Source organism: Cyphomyrmex costatus, unplaced genomic scaffold (assembly GCF_001594065.2).
Source record: "Cyphomyrmex costatus isolate MS0001 unplaced genomic scaffold, Ccosl1.0 scaffold980, whole genome shotgun sequence".
In the NCBI taxonomy this organism is placed as follows: Eukaryota; Metazoa; Arthropoda; class Insecta; order Hymenoptera; family Formicidae; genus Cyphomyrmex; species Cyphomyrmex costatus.
The window spans coordinates 12,355-29,709 of NW_017280573.1; the positions used below are offsets into that span (position 1 = coordinate 12,355).

Here is a 17,355-nt window from a genome sequence, read left to right on the forward strand (position 1 = left end):
ATATAATTTTATTGAAGACATTTTTATTAATTTGTTTAACATATTTTGAAATAGTGTTTATTGTATTTGTATAATCAGAAAATAAATGATGTCGTTAGATGATCTCTAATATTTAAGTATCCAATAAAGTATTTTATCTATCAAATATAAATAACAGAAATTTTTTAATACGAATGATAAACATTAGTAATATGATATGCAAACGTAATAGTCTTATTTTGTTGCTAAGTGTGGCCACAAAACTACTTGTTGGAACATTAAATATATTACATATCAAGCACATTCTTGATGTTTTGAATTGTTTCTCTAAAAAATATAATATGAAATCGCGACAAACGGTTAAACAAAATCTATGCCTAAAGAATAGGTGAATTAGATTATATCTATATATATCATCTATATACGTATAAATGAATCTTTTGTTAGAATATATTCTGGATAGTAATAATTACTCATATACTAAGGAATTTCATTATAGTATTTTGAATAGATCTTATTGTCAGTTACAAGAATATTGAATAAAAAGGAGTTTCTATTAAAAAATCAACTTCGACTTTGAGAATTTTTCCACAGTTGCACTCAAAGTTAAATGAGTATTGCTGTTTAACGCACTTATTACCTTACAATTTTTGTATAAAATACTTTTTCAAAATAAACCAATATTTTCTGAGATAATTAGCCGTTCCGAAACTTTTGATATGCACTGTATAATTCAGTAATTTAATTCACGAACATACGTCGCAACTGTCCCTTTGCGATTTTGCCGGTAGCTGTATATGGAAGTTTATCTACAAATTTGACACCAGCTCGAAGTCTGCAGTGATCCGGTAGATTTGTTTCCACTAAACTGATTAGCTCTTGCTCTGTTATCTGTAAACGGAACATTTGATAAATAAACGCAGTATCTGCTGCATAAGTCTCGTGTAAATCTCAAAAGTAATTATTGTTTAATTGGCTTTATACTTAATATAATTGAGAACGAGCGATACCTACCGTTTTACCTGGTATGATTGAGACAATAGCCATTGGATGTTGCTCATCGATTTCATGAGGCATTCCTATTACCACCGCTTGGAATACCGCAGGATGAGTCTGTAAAACAGCTTCAATTTCCGCGGGCAAGACATTGATTGATCTAAAAAGAATGAAATCCGATATTCTGCCGACGATGAAGATTTCTCCGTCATCGTCGTAATATCCTACATCGCCACTGCATAACCAACCTGAAATATTGTGCGTTTTGGACATTTATTATCCTTTTATTGCAGTTTATAGTTTTCTAAATGTTAGTATTGCTAATTGAAAGTTTTGACCGAATATCCAAGACATATACCATCAGAATCGAAAGCTTTTTTGGTAGCTTCGGGATTCTTGTAGTAACCGTTCATTACACAGGGAGTTTTAATACGTAGTTCTCCAACTTTATTAACTCCCAAAACTTCTTCGGTTTGTGTATCCGTCACCTTTATTTGAACGTTAGGTGAAGGAAAACCAACAGATCCCAGTTTACTGTGCTTATTTTGGATGGAAAGTTCACCTCCTGAATCGGTACATCCTGGCATGAAACATTAATGCGTCCGTAATATTAACAAGATAATAGGAGGTATAACATTGATATTTCACAATTTTGTGAATAATTTAAAAGATATCTATTTAAATTTTTAAAACTTTTATTAAAATTTTAATTTTTTTGAATAAAATTAATTAATTGAATAAAATTAAATTAAAAAAATTTTTTTTTAATGGGAATTTATTATATACTTTATTTAACGTATAATTTACTTATCAGTTTTAAATATAAAAATTAATTTAGAATTTGATTAGTGTCGTTAAAAAACTTAAATGTTATATCCGTAATATATAGATACTTTTAGAAAACCAATTACATAGATTTTAATGTAACTAATTAAAAATTAAGTGATTTGAAGAAAAAGAACCATTTTGTAATTTTTAAAATTAAATTTAATAACATACCATAACAGTTCTTAATTAAAGCATTTGGTAATTTTTTAATCAACATTTCTTGATATTGTTTTGGAAAAATAGAACCAGTAGTAATAACAACTTTTATTGTTGTCAATTGATATTTCGCTAATATGTCCTCCTTAAGCATTTTGATTAGAATGAATGGATCAACAGCAAACATTGTTACCTGAAAATTACAATCAAATATTAAAATTATTTCAATTCCCTCTATTTCTATTTCTAAAATTAGATATTGAATTAAGCATTAAGAATTTGTTTAGGAATCGTTTTTCTTACTCGATATTTCTCGATGAACTCGTACAGATTATTCATATCGTTGTCTATCACATAGTCTGGTACAACAATTCTGGTTGAATATGCTAAAATGATCTTAAATGCAAGTGTAATACTATAGTGCCAACGTATTGTCGGTGTAAATATGCAAACGTGATCTTTCATTTCGGCAGATAATAGACATTTATGCATTATAGAAGAATGCGAGATTTCAGTACACTTTGGCATACCCGTAGTACCTGAAGAAAGAACAATAATACCAACTTCATCCCGGTTGCTAATCGGAGTACATTTGAAATCGACAATCTCATGGTTATCGTGACCCTTTAAAATATCATCTATTGATTCATATCCATCTAGCTTGCCAAAAACCACTATTTTTACATTCATTTTCAACTCCTTTGCTGCATTAGTCAAATTCGCAGCTGATGATGGGATTGTAAAAATTATTGTTGGTGACATCAGCGAGAGAAGGTTTCGTGCCGTTACTAAAATATGAATATATGGTTGAATAACATTAAAAGTTATACTATAATTGTTTTTTTTATTTATTTTTTATAAATTTTATGATTGTAATCAATAATTGTCTAAAACATCTAAATATATGTAAATTTCAAAGTAGTACTATATTTACTCTCCAAATCTGAATCAGTGGATAATCACTGATCAGTGTCAAGTATGCCACTGGATAATGATCAGTTATTACCAACTAATTCAGATTTAGAGAGTAAGTCTTAGATCGTTATTCTTATTTTATGATCGTTTTAAGACTGTTTCGAGACTGATTTGGACTCTGTAATCGATTTATCTTAAGACTATATTTATTTAGTCTTATGTATAAATACAAATTATCAAATAATACATAAAAACGCTTAATGAAATAAGAAAACGAACTATCGCGGTTGAATAAACAAATACAGTTATTTATGTACATTTTTATACAGTTTGCAACATATGATTTTTTCAGTATATGGTAGTAATAGAAGTAGCATATAAGATTACACACTTAAGGAAAGTTCATGATCCCATGTGTTGCATTTTCCATTTAAATACATGATGCCCAACAATACTATAATCGCGTCTAGATTATTGTCGGTGCAAACACTAATTATATCGCCTGATTTTACACCCTGCTTTTTCAACCAAAGTGCACATTTAATACTGCGATCACTCATTTCGGCATAAGTGGTTTGTTTATCCGTAAGAGCGTCTATCTATAAATCGACATATTAATTATTTGTAACGAGAAATTAAATGTAACTGAAAAATATAGAGTTATACAGTGAATACTGTTAACATACCTGGCCGATACAATCAGGTTTACTTTTCAAGGTTTCTAGAATTTTTTCAGCTACATTAATAGGTTTTTTATAAATTGGATATTCTGGACCTAATAAGATGTTATCTTTGATTCTGACCTAGAATTTTGATTCTTTTATCTTTATGACAAAATTACGTTAGTAAATTATTGTTAAAAATATTAATAATGATAATAATAAATTTTAATATAATATTTATAGTATAATAATAATAACCACTTACAAGGAAAGTGTTAATCGCGAATTGATACAAAATATATATCATTGGAAAGGTCTTGCCGAGTAGAGTACAACTGTGCAATATTTCGCTTGAATGGCGCCTCTAGAGGGCGTTATGTGCAATAGAAGTTACAGGTACAAGATCTTCTAAAAGTCTCAAAGTATCTCAAAACCGATTAATTAAAAAAAAATATGTAACAAATATTGCCGACATTTAATTAGGACACCCTAATCTCCGTTATTTACTTATAAAATATTATCACAATCCCAGAATGCGCCACGGGGAGGCCATGGTAGGATTTTACACTCCATTTTTTCTATTTTTTATTTGTTTTTAATTTTTGTATTTATTTTCACTTTATATTTTGTTCTTAATTTTTTGGTGAAATTATTCGCTCTCATCAGTTTTGGAAAAAAAATTTCAGTGAATTGATCAAAAAACACATAAATCACGATTTTCGCTTCATTTCAGAAACCAAAATAAGAGCGAAGAGAGGAAAAGGAAACGTAAAAAGACTAGTGGTAATAATAACGTTCAAAAAAACAATCGTAATAAAGAGATCTACTGCAGAAATCATATGAACATTTGATGCATGTAGCATTTTGATTACAAATCTGATAAATGGGTTCTTTAATAGAAAAGTTTATATCTTTTAACCCTTTAAACTCCACGTATGGAACATCAAATCCACCTTTGAACCATGCATATTTAAACATCGGTTGATATACTGGAGATTGATTAGTATATTTATATGATTACTATGATTAGTAATTTAATAAGAACAAGATAGCAAGATTAAATGCAAAGTGAAATGATGCAGAGAGGAAAAAGAATGCAAAAAACAAATCAAATTTGACAATCTGCACTTGGGAAGCGAAGAGCGCTTCTTTACTTCAAATAGCGTTTACTTATACAGAAGGTAGTATCTCGGCGCACACACAAGCACTTGTGATAGTACTCGTGCGACACAGCGCGAGACCAAATATATAGAAACAGAATAATTGAAAGGCGCAAAGTTGATCTTTTATATCCGGCTTATGGCTAATTTCTTCACTTGCAGATAAGTTACGGATAGCTTTATCCAGAAGATAAAGCTATCCGTAATAAAATACCTCCACTATATTCTGGGAGATATCTTTTGGATAAAGGTTATCTAGAAGTGAAGAAATTAGGCATTACAGTGATAAGCAGCGATAGGTTGCGCTATAACGCTTCGGTGCTTGCCACTTGGCCGAGACACTATTGGTATATTCTTTTAGATCATCCAATAGCAGCGAGCGCTCACAGATCCGCTCCGCAACAGTTGAGTCTGCTGAACGCGACCATTAAGAAGCAAAACATGGTTTAAATTTACAAAATGACACTCAATCTTTAGATCCATTATACATGGATTTGTTTTGTAACACATGACATTTCCACATCTTGTATCTTACATTTGTTATTTATTATTTTGACTTTGCGATAAGTTTCTTGTTTTCTCTTGTCTCATTCCACTTTTATCACTTCAATATGTACGTTGTGTTTTAACAATCCATGTAAGTTTTATACATAATAATTTTTCTAAAGAGTTTTTTAATTATTGCTGTAAAAAATTTTTTTTATCAATTATTGTTATATTTCCAATAAATAGTTTACAGAATAACTAAATGAATTTAATATGTTGCGACGTTCCACCAGTCTAAAGTTAATTCGTCTTCATGTGAGTGAATCTTTTTTTTTTAAGAATATTCTTTTGAAAGAATTCTTATATTAATCTGTTTTATGTATTGATAATAATTATTGATAATAATTTTTTAGTAAATTGAGCACTTTAGTGAACGAGTTTAGACTATTGGATATTATTACTTATTGCGTATGTAATTCTTTACATTTTACTACATTTTTTAATATTTAAACTTTTCAATGTACTGAGAAGAATCTCAAGCAGAGATCGAAACGTATATCTAATTACAAATAAAGAAATATTATCATACACATTGGGTGCTTTCCATTTGATGACACAAGTCGACACAAGCATCGTTCTATCTTTCTTGATATTTAGAGATTGACAAAGATAGAACGACACTTGTGTCGACTTGTGTCATCAAATGGAAAGCACCCATTATCAGTGTCGGCTCATATTGGCATTTTTTATTATTTTTGATTATTCTTCTGAGCCTTTAATTATTACTTAATTTATTTAATAATATATCAGATACTTTTCATGGTAATATATTATATATTATTATTAGATAATCATTTAAAATTTTAAAGGTTTTTGAGGATCTTCTTTTAAACACGGTTTGACCCTTTCATTTTTAATGATATAATTTTTTTAGGATATCATTTATTTTTTATAATACAAATATATGAAAAATATATATGAAAAAAATATTTAAAAAATGACTTAAAAATGTTATATAACGAAAGAGAGTGAAAAACGGTGAATAGAAGGGGTAGGGAGGAGGAGGGGTGGAAGAGGGGATGAGAGGTGGAGGGTGGTGCGGTGGGTCGAAGTTGGTGGAGGTGTGAGCGAAATTCTTATTATCATTAGGTACACATTGAATAACTTCTATTGCAAATAACGCCGTCTAGAGGCGCCATTCAAGCGAAATATTGCACAGTTGTACTCTACTCGGCAAGACCTTTCCAACGATATATATTTTGTATCAATGCGCAATTAACACTTTGGCCACTTCCCTTGTTAGATAATTTGATGCATTAGTAGTTTTTATATAATTTTAATATATAACATGTATGAATGAAATGTTAAAACTTGGAAATATCTATGAGTATAAGTATATATGTATATATATATACACATTATATATATGTATATATATACATTATACATATATATATGTATAATGAAGCAATAGAAATACAAGTAAAAAAAATAATTTGAAGAAAGATTTATTATGCATAATTAAATTAATTTTTTCAGATCTTTTTAAATATAAAATGAAAATATAAATTTTTATACCTCATTTTTATAAATTGCTGTATTCCATTCACACATTTTTATAAATTATATAATGATCATATAATTATTAGTTGTACTTTCCACGACAGCTATATTGTCACTGTTAGAAGCAGAGCTACCAGAATTCTGGCTTGCGCTACCACTTGGTACCACGTGGTAGGGATAGCTATAGCTATGACGCACCGCGCTCGGGCAAAGTCGTGCGCTATACTATAGAAAGAGTACCCAGCCGGCACAAGATAGAAGAGTACCGATTATCTCTAGCTTAATCCTACGCGTACTTTATGCGGTCGAAAAGATTTTCTCGACAATTTCGACGTCTACAACGACATTTTAAGACTTAAAACTTCAGAATAATACCTTATTCGTACGGTCAATCATATTCATTCCTGATATTTCTTCCATTGTTCATAAGATCTTACTATCGATCTACAAATTTCTTTATATCAATAAACCTGTTAAATTTGTTATGTTCTTCTATATATTTTTCTACAATTTTATCCCCTTCACGTGCTACCAAGTGGTAGCGCAAGCTAGAATCTAGAAGCTCTGCCGTAGTTACCCCCACTCTTTCCCCACCACGCGCTACCGAGTGGTAGCGCAAGCCAGAATCTGGCAGCTCTGATTAGAAGATTAAACGATGTCGCCGGTTCTTGTCTTAACTTTTATCTTTCTCACTTAAATGCATGGAACAATATAAACTGTAGGTTTTAAATTAGAGTTTACGATTTCTACGAATTTTACAGGTAAACAGGAAAAAAGGTTGGATTTGTTATCTGAATTTTATCATAGAGAGCAGAGTTGGAAAGAAGGAATGTTATATACACATTTCTTTATAAGAAGATTAGTATTATTGAGCTCTTAGAGAGGGGATATATTTTTGGAAGAAAATAATACCTGAAAAGAGTGCATTCCAAGTGCTTTGGACTACACTTTACAATATTTGAAATATAGAGGGGACAATGACATTACCGTATTTTATTTATTATCTATTTTTACTGATCTTAAATAAACATTTTTAGAAATACTTTTTATTGACATTTTTATATCTATAGTAAAAATTCTCTATGTATTAGAAATTTTAGTTCTAATAAATATTTTTTTGCCGAAATGATATTAACAATATATATTTATAATAGTAAGGCTTCAAAGAAATAAATCGAAATAGGGAAAAAGTGCAAGCCAAAATGTAAGCCGACACTGGGTGTGTAAAATTTGTGTGTACTTTTAACAATAATTTACAATTACAAACGTTTTAACTACAATTTTCGTCAACTTTAGTGTATCAACGAAATAACAACATATTTAAATATTAGCATTACATTAAGTTTCTGTATAAATGAGGCGCTTGGTACAATAAAACCGGAGATAAGTCACCAATATATAGGAATATGAAATCAGAAGTATTATTGTGGATAAAATCATCAACCGTCTATTATATTTAATAGCAGAATACATTTTTATAATCTTTAATTTTCGACTTTAATTTTTACTGTAGCAAGAAACTTTTAATTTTTTTTTCTTTTTATATTTTCATGTGTTGTGTGTTTATTGATATTTTTATTTATTTTTTGATAATGCATTTAATTTGCAATGTATCGAGTTCTTTAATTTTTGAAATTTTATTTAAAACAATTTGATTATTTTATGTTATTCAACTTGTAAAAAAAACTTTTACGTTTTTGTTTATTTAACATATCTCGCTATGAAAGTTTATGTCTTTCCAGTTAATTGTTACTATTGTTATTATTCAGCAGTCTGAACAATTTTTATAAATGATATTGTAACAATGTAGTATTGTGTGCAACTTGTGCAGTAGTATTTTAATTTTTAAACATATCTCGCAGTTGCTTCTTCGCTATTTTGCCTGTAGTTGTGCGCGGCAGTTCGTCGAGAAACTTAATTCCACCGCGAAGCATACAGTATTTTGGTAGGTTCTTTGCCACCAAGTCGTGAAGCTCCTTTTCTGTTACCTATAATTGAAATATTTTTTTTATGATTACAATGAAATTATATAAATATAAATTTCGAATAAGATGATAGTCATAGTTCTTGTCATGTTAGCTGCCTGGATTGTATATGACCGTTTTACAGTTTTTACCGTTTTATTCGGTGTTCGAGAAACGACAGCCATTGGATGATGACCCGCAATTTCGTGTGGTATTCCTATTACTGCTACTTGAGATATCGCAGAATGTATCTTTAAAACATGCTCTATTTCTGCTGCAGAAATATTAATTCCATGGAAAAGGATAAATTCGGATATTCTATCGATGAAGAAAATATTTCCATCATCATCATAATATCCTATGTCACCACTAAGTAACCAACCTGAAATTTTGTTGGTTTTTATTAATTTATTAATTTATATTTTTATATATATTTAAGAAAACGTTTTCACGAAGTCATTTTAATGGTGCATTATTATTATTTCTTTTATTTACAAATCTGTTATCTCCAACAGTTTTATACTCATAAACATTTTCAAATTTTAATATTTGCATTTTATTCATACATTCCAAATTTTGTAATTATATAAACAATTTTAGTGTAGCTATACCTAAGAAACACGCAAAAGTATAAAAATTAAGATAATATTTTGATTTTTAACGTCAATAAGCAGTTAATTTTTATAACGAAAAATCATTATTTTGACTTTCATGACATTTAAATAGTCATTTTCTCTTGATTGATGTGTTCCTTGGGCAAGTGGTTATTATTATACTATTATTAATAATATTTATATTTATTATTTTTTTTTTTTCTATTCACTTATAGTTCTCCATCACAATACCCTTATAATTTATACATTAGAATCAAAATTGTTAAATGGTTTCCTTAAGTCTATGATATTCTGATTAGTCACATATCGTCGGAATATCATGTGGCTCTGTGTGAGAGCGACAGATTTGTAATCGACAGGTCGCAAGTTCAAACTCCACATCCCGTATATAAGGATAATTTTGTAATCCGTACTGACTTAGCGAGAATCACAGAAGAACTCTTTAGATCTAGATGACTCTTTGACTAGATTCAGACATACAGGGACTGATATGGTCCCACCCATCCACCCATTACTACGTACCGTCAGAATCGAAAGCTCGTTTAGTCTCTTCAGGTCTCTTATAATAGCCATTCATTACACAAGGCAGTTTCAAACGTAACTCTCCATTTTGATAAGCTCCCAAAGTTTTCCCAGTTTCTACATCCGTCACTTTTATTCGAACGTTGGGTGCGACAAAACCAATAGATCCTGGTTTGCAATCTTTGATCATAACGGTTACGTCAGCTGCTGAGTCTGTAGATCCTAAAAACAATGTTTATAACAACTATATAATATGACATAATATGATACTGTCAAGAATTATCAAGAAAATTATCAATGAAAATGATATTATAAATATTATGTTAAATAAGTGTAAAAAAGAAATTTATAAAGATTTCTTATTGATATCTTTATTTTAATTTTATTTTTATTGTTTGAGTAAAGAATGTTTTTTACTTATTAAAATTTAATATATTAATATTTTTGTTAATTTTGAAAATTATTTTCAATTGTTGCTTTGAAATAATAGAATATAGTATATATTAATACATTAAGTTGATGTTAATATTTTCAAAGATAATATTACTATAATAATAGATTCAAGAGAAATGAAGAATGATATCAAATATAACATATTATTTAGTGTCATATGACACTTTTAAATCAAATTGACTTATACCATAGCCAGTCTTAATAAAAGCATGAGGTAATTTCTTTGCCAAGGCTAAATAATGCTCTCTTCCTAAATTAGCACCAGCACTCATCACCTCTTTCAAAGTCAGCAATTTATATTTCTCCAATAAATCGTTTTTATAAAATCGAATTAGCATGCCTGGCTCGGTGGAAAACCATGTTATCTTAAAGTTAAAATGCAAGATTAATCTCTATTTAATTATTATCTGCAAAGTTAGTTCTATAACAGGTTGCGAAATCATAAGCTGGAGCTTACTTGATATTTTTCAATAAATCGGCATATTGCCTCATCGTCGTCGTTAAGTATTATGCTGCAAGGTGCAAGAATATTTGTCGAATAGGCTAAGATGGCTTGAAATGACAACTGGACCCCGTAGTGCCAACGTAATGTATGTGTCCACAGACAAGTATGACCTTCTAGTTCCGTGACTTTCTCGGGAAGTAGGCAATTATATAAAGATGAATGCGATATCTCGGTACCCTTTGGCATTCCCGTAGTACCTGATGAGAGGGAGATGAGAGCAACATCGTCTGGGTTGCTGATTTTGGCACATTTAAATTCGGTAATCTTATTAATATCGTGACCACTCAAGATATCCTCCATAGATGTGTATCCATTTAATTTATGGGAAACTACTATTTTCATATTTATTTGTAACTTTTTCGCTGCTTCTTCTAAACTCGGAACCAATGATGGCATCGTAAAAACTATTTTTGGTGATATTAACGAGAGAAAATATCGTGCTGTCACTAAACAAATGTAAATGAACAAAATTAAATGGGCGAATAATGTGTATAAGATTTACTTATACATAGGGGAGACCGGGGCTCCGTGGGGTATTATGGATCATCGACTGTTCAGGAAAATCCAGAATATTTAGATTGATACAATTCGCAACAAAATAAAATGTTGGTCATATATTGACAAACGAATTTTGTTATCGCAATAAAATTTTTGTTAGAACAACAAAACATTTTTCTGAGTGTAGACAAGTAGTTTAATATAAAATTATTAAATTAAATTTATTATGTTGATTATACAAAAAATACGTTTTACTGAGAAAAAAAAGTAATTGCAATCACCATAATTTAATTATAATTTTTAATTAATTTTTTTGGCAACCGTATATTTATAAATGTTTTAACCATGTAAATGTAGTCAATTGTATTATTAATAATAAAATCACATACACTACTTAAAAATCTTTAGTTTTTCTTAAGTTATTATTACACATAAATAAATAATAAGTAAATTTAAGAAAATAATTAATTGTAATTCAGTACAATTACGATTACATTTACTGAATAATTACAAATTATATCTTGATATTTACTATATTGATATTTAAAATTATTATTATTTATATTTATAGGTAATATATTGTACATTTTTTTAATACTATAATTTTTAACACTATAAATATATATATATATTTTTTTTTACAATATATTGTAATTGTCCATATAGAATATAATTCAAATGAAAGATATCAGAGTTTAATTGGCCTAGCTGGTTCCTCTTTTACCGAATTTTATATTGATTCTAATTGAAATAATTTTTAGAATAAATATAAAATTCGGTAAAAGAGAACCAGCTAAGCTCTGATATCTTTTATTTCAATTTTTTAAGTTTGAGAGAACTGTAATATGTATAGTTTAATTATTATTACTAATATTATAGAGGTAATAACTATAAAAATAGAACTCTTAATTATAAATATTTTACATGAATTACAATCACAAATATAATGTCGAATATTTTGCTCTCACATAATCTTTACGTATTATGTATTCTTACATATAATTTTATAATATGATTATACCTACAAGGAAATATGCATACGGGAAATACATACTTGGAGACAAATCGTTATCCCAAGGATTAGATATAGCACCTATGTACATAATACCCAACATAATTATGATTGCGTTCATGTCATTATCACAGCAAAGACCGATTATATCGCCGGGCTTAACGCCTTGCTTCTGTAGCCAAAGGGCGCATTTAATGCTGCGCTCACTCATATCGGCATAAGTGTCCTGTTTACCAGTAACTGCATCTATCTATAGAACAAAAGGTTTTGAACTGCATGTTTAAACCCTTATTCACATAGAATTTTATACACTCTAAAAATGAGCAGTGAACATAATTGTTTTACGTCAATTGATTTAGTGGAAATTGTATTTGTTAAAATACCTGACCGATGCAGTTTGGTTTGCTCTTTAATGTCTTAAGTAGCACTTCGGATATGTTAATAGGTTCTCTGTTTATTGGTATTTCTTTTCCTATTAGAATATTGTCTTCTATTCTGAATTCATGAACAACATCGTGATAATGAAGTTTCTAGAGTTTTTGATATAAAATTATATTACTTACAAAAATATATTCAAAATTTTTGCGCAACAGTTAAACAAAATTTTACAAGGAATATAAAAATTAAAATGAAAAATAATAAATGTTTATTTTAGGAAATCTTCTATTCTCTTAATATAACTTTGATGTGGATGTTTGTTGTTAAGATTATGTATATTATATTTAAATTAAAAATATTTTTTAAACAAAGTATAAAGAAAAAAGGTTTAAATTGAGTATATTGCAAAAGACGAGCGAAATTAATCATTTTAAAACATATTACTAATTATATATTACTATACTAATACTATTGGCTTATTTGTTTATTCAAATATATGAATTTAAAAAAAGTCTTAATATTTATATAAAATAAGAACATTGATAACATGTTAGTAAAAGCTTAATAAACATATAGGTAAGCACATTAATTGGTACATTAACTTTTTATTTAATGAACAATGTGAAATTGTTGAATTAGTAGAATTAAAATAAAGATTTAATGCAAACGGTAAATAAATTTAACGATATTACATTTATTATTTAAAATTTTGACTAATATAAATATAATTAAATAAATTTGATTATTTATGGTATTACAAAAGTTACTGAGTTTTTTGTTATAATATCCGTATATAGAGACAAAAATGTACATACACAGATGCAGTACTCGATATTCCTCTTTATTTAGGCGAATGTATTATACCTTAGATAAATTTAATGTAATCCATACGATACGATAAAATACATTGGTATGAATTATTTTAAAAATTATCGAATTGTGAGAATTCCGAAAGAATCTTTCTGTGAGTTATGTGAAATAAGAGATTTGCGAATATTCTAGCAATCAAAATTTATTAGCAACTTTTATTTATAAAGCTTTAATAAATGCAACAAAAATGTATTTTTTATGAACAAACTAAATATTTTTTTTAAATATCTTCTTACCTTGCTGTTATCGCTTACTGTCATTTGTTCACACATTTTTATAAATTTTTTAATAATTTTTGTTCTTTCTTGCTTTTATTTTAATAGCCGGAATGTTCTAGTTCTAATAACTCATATATGAATCTAATCGGAGTTATCAGGCTTTATATTATGTTATATTATCTCTCCCACTCATCTGTGAAAAGCATATATAATATAGTATATTGTGACATTGAAGGGACAGGAATTAGAAATGAAACTACACTTTTTTATTGCATTAATTGCGTCCATAGTACTTTTGAAAATAAATTAATTTTTTTTTAAGTAAAAACTAATTTTATATATATATATATATGTTTATCTTTGAACAACTCGTACAATTTCCGAAATTGAATGCCACACGTTTGAATGTAATCATGATTTGAGTAGTTGTTAAATAAGTATGTGTGTTGATTGTTATATGATTTTTATAAGCTTAATTGTGGAGATCAATTTTACTTTAAATATTGATTTTTTCAATTAGCAATATACCTTTGGAATTTCCCTGAAGAAAGAAATAAACAAACAAATTTTTACGTGCACATATATCATTGAATTTTTGAGATGATATACAATGATATGTGTATATATATACATACATTACAGACAAAAATTTTATCTGATAGATTTAGACAATTATTAGTTTAGATAATTATTAATTTACGCATGCACCATATTGGATATTTGGAATTAAAAGCCGAGATACGAGTGTGACAAGAAAAATACGACATTAAATGCGATTGTTTTAAAGTAAGATTAAATAATAAGTAGTAATTAATAAAGTGTTCTTTTTTTATAAAAGGAAGAAAATCTTGAAGGTGATAATAATATTTTTGAAAATGTGTGTGTGTACTTTAATAGTACATTGTGTAACGCTATAAACAATATACTCCCCACTCGTTACTCATAATATTTTTTATCACGCATTCGCGTGATAAAAAATTAATTTCTTGAATCATTTATTATTTGTTTTTATTTTTTTATGATTTAGAAAAGAGATATTTGACATCTTGTGCCCATTTTTAAATAAAACGGGTGATTATATAGAATGATTTATATACTATTTATCAAAAACAATACAAAAAATTTAAGCAAATACAAAGGCTATTAAGAGTCAACGCTGTTAGCAGTGCGCAAAAACACAATCTTAAAATCTATAACATAGATACCATGTCGATCGACATATTGAAACATATAAGAGTCTATAATTCAATTATATTATTAAATTATTAATTTTTTATACTATTTATCTCTATGCAAACTTTAACAGTTTATATGTCGAAATACATTTCCAAAATTTTGAAATAATTTAATCAATCATAATACTGAATATTCGCAAAATTCATCAATATTTGTTTATAATGAACTCACTAATTAATGACGATATAATGAAAAATTAATGCATTTTATACATTTCGTAACATAATATGCAAGTATTATTAATCTGCTTCATTTATAGTTCATGTGTATATAATTCGTTATATGTACAATATGAAGTGAAAATCAATCAATGAAATGTTAAACACACAAGTGAGTGGAAGATATCATATTTAGTCAAAGCAGATCTTTGTATATAACAATACTTTTTGTGAATTTATACAATTTCCAGTTTAAGCAAACTGTTCTCCGATTACCTAGTCGTAAAAAGCACACACACACACACACACACACACACACACACACACACACACACACACACACACACCTATAAGCTGAAGCTGGAGTAGTAATACATAAATTAAGTTGATAAGCAATTCAATAATTGAGGCTATATAATAAGTATCTATTAAAATATTGTAAATGATTTATTGCAAATAAATATTACCTTCGCCAGACTTCGATATACCTCGGTAATAGAATATATATATATATATAAATATATATATATATATATATAAAAAAATAATCTAATCAAATTTAATCTGGTATTGCTGAAAATAATCTTTTAGTAGCGGTATGAGGGAGAAAAAAATTTGTAATATTATTTTAATCGGCATACATTTTGATAGTATTATTTCTTTCGTAAATATTATCATTACTTTAAAGATAATCCTCCAGCATCAGTCAAGCCTGAGGAAATGCTTTCAGATAATTAACAATTATTCCTTCTGAAAAATGCATGATGTAATGATAATTTATTTTTGTAAGAACAAGTTTTTGTAAGAATAGTTTTTTTTATAAAAACAAATCTAAAATATTCTTGTAGCACTATTTAATTTATTTATGATACTTCTATGATATTCTTTTTAAATATTACAGCATTTTGAATAATTTCTCTAACTTAATAATTTGATTCTTACCATAACAGTTTAATATTTGGGTATGTGGCATCATTTTTGCGACAGCTTCTTGTATTTTCTTTGTAAATGGCCCACCGGTAATGACAAGTTTCTTCAGAGACGGCATAGGATATTTTTATAAAATATTATATTTAATTAAAATATATATATTTTATTTAAATATAATACATAGAAATGAAATATCGGTTCTAAGCCATGTTACCTGAGAAATAGTTAAAAAATTATAGTTATTAAAACTTTTATTTGATAACAATAACAAATTAATTTTTATTAATGTGAACAAAAGGAAGTAAATTAGTTTTAAAATTTAGAAACATGAAGAAATAAATTGAAACAATATTAGACAAAGAGCAAAAAATTAGAAGGAATTTCCAATAAAATTAAACGCACTTTTTAAAGAATAAAAACCTGTATATTAGACTTTATAAATACAATAAAAAAATATTCCGTGATGATTATTAAATGTACATGTTAACAAAAGCTTGAAAAAAATGCATAGGAATGCTTTTTAATAAATGCATGTTTCAAAATTGAAAAAACAACATATAGTAGATTTTGGTTGGACCGAATTTCAGTTTTATGAAATTATTTTAATTGCTTGTTTAAAAGCATTGAATTATTTTATGTTTTGAACTGCTATATTTATTTTTCAAACTTACTCCATAATCCTGAATAATTTTGCATATTTTGACTTAGTCCTTGTGGGCCACTTCTACTGAAGTAATAATCCATTTCGCATTTGACATGACCCCATTTCTAACATTAAAGTTAAATCGCAGAGCTATCGTATCGTATAGGCATTGATAATATGACCTTGTTTTTCATTGAAATTATAGAAAATAATTCAGAAATATTGAGTAATTAAATTTTGTTCTTTTATATGACTTTAGATTAGTTTCATGCGTATTAATGACTATGGAACACAAAAAACCTTAGCAGTAAAATATAAGCAGTAAACGAATCAACATTTTGGATTACTGCTACTTATGTTTATTGTTTCATTTTCTATTGTAATTGGCCGATTTGTTATTGATTACGTCCTACTGCCTTATGTTTTTCTGTGTGTTATCGATTTTAGAGCCTTTTTCACCAACTTCTGATTACATCAATCGACGATTAATTCGCAGAAGTGCCAACAGCAGTTTAATCTATCAGAACGTGTTTTGATACATGCAAAGGTATGTATTCTTCTCTCTCTCTCTCTCTCTCTCTCTCTCTCTCTCTCTCTCTCTCTCTCTCT

At 27.9% G+C, this 17,355-nt stretch overlaps 1 protein-coding gene across 1 annotated transcript; it reads right to left on the reverse strand.

Annotated features, from left to right (window-relative positions):
• Positions 1-690: 690 nt before the first annotated feature.
• Positions 691-12,539, reverse strand: LOC108782248 (luciferin 4-monooxygenase). The gene is made up of 13 exons (XM_018550467.1): positions 12,356-12,539; positions 10,756-11,249; positions 10,486-10,663; positions 9,846-10,067; positions 8,862-9,091; positions 8,597-8,733; positions 3,561-3,672; positions 3,266-3,473; positions 2,263-2,747; positions 1,975-2,152; positions 1,334-1,555; positions 994-1,223; positions 691-870 (listed from the first exon to the last, which is right to left on the reverse strand). The coding sequence occupies exons 1-13, from the start codon at positions 12,522-12,524 to the stop codon at positions 721-723; spliced, it is 3,015 nt and encodes a 1,004-aa protein (XP_018405969.1). The 5' UTR covers positions 12,525-12,539; the 3' UTR covers positions 691-720.
• Between the last annotated feature and the right edge of the window lie 4,816 nt (positions 12,540-17,355).

Excerpts from the sequence above, each read along its gene's own strand:
- LOC108782248 (XM_018550467.1), bottom strand. The coding sequence starts at position 12,524 with ATGAGTGAGCGCAGCATTAAATGCGCCCTTTGGCTACAGAAGCAAGGC. Across the intron at positions 11,250-12,355 it reads GGATAACGATTTGTCTCCAA|TGACAGCACGATATTTTCTC; the intron begins GTATGTATTTCC and ends ACATTTGTTTAG. Across the intron at positions 9,092-9,845 it reads ACGAGCTTTCGATTCTGACG|GTTGGTTACTTAGTGGTGAC; the intron begins GTACGTAGTAAT and ends ACAAAATTTCAG.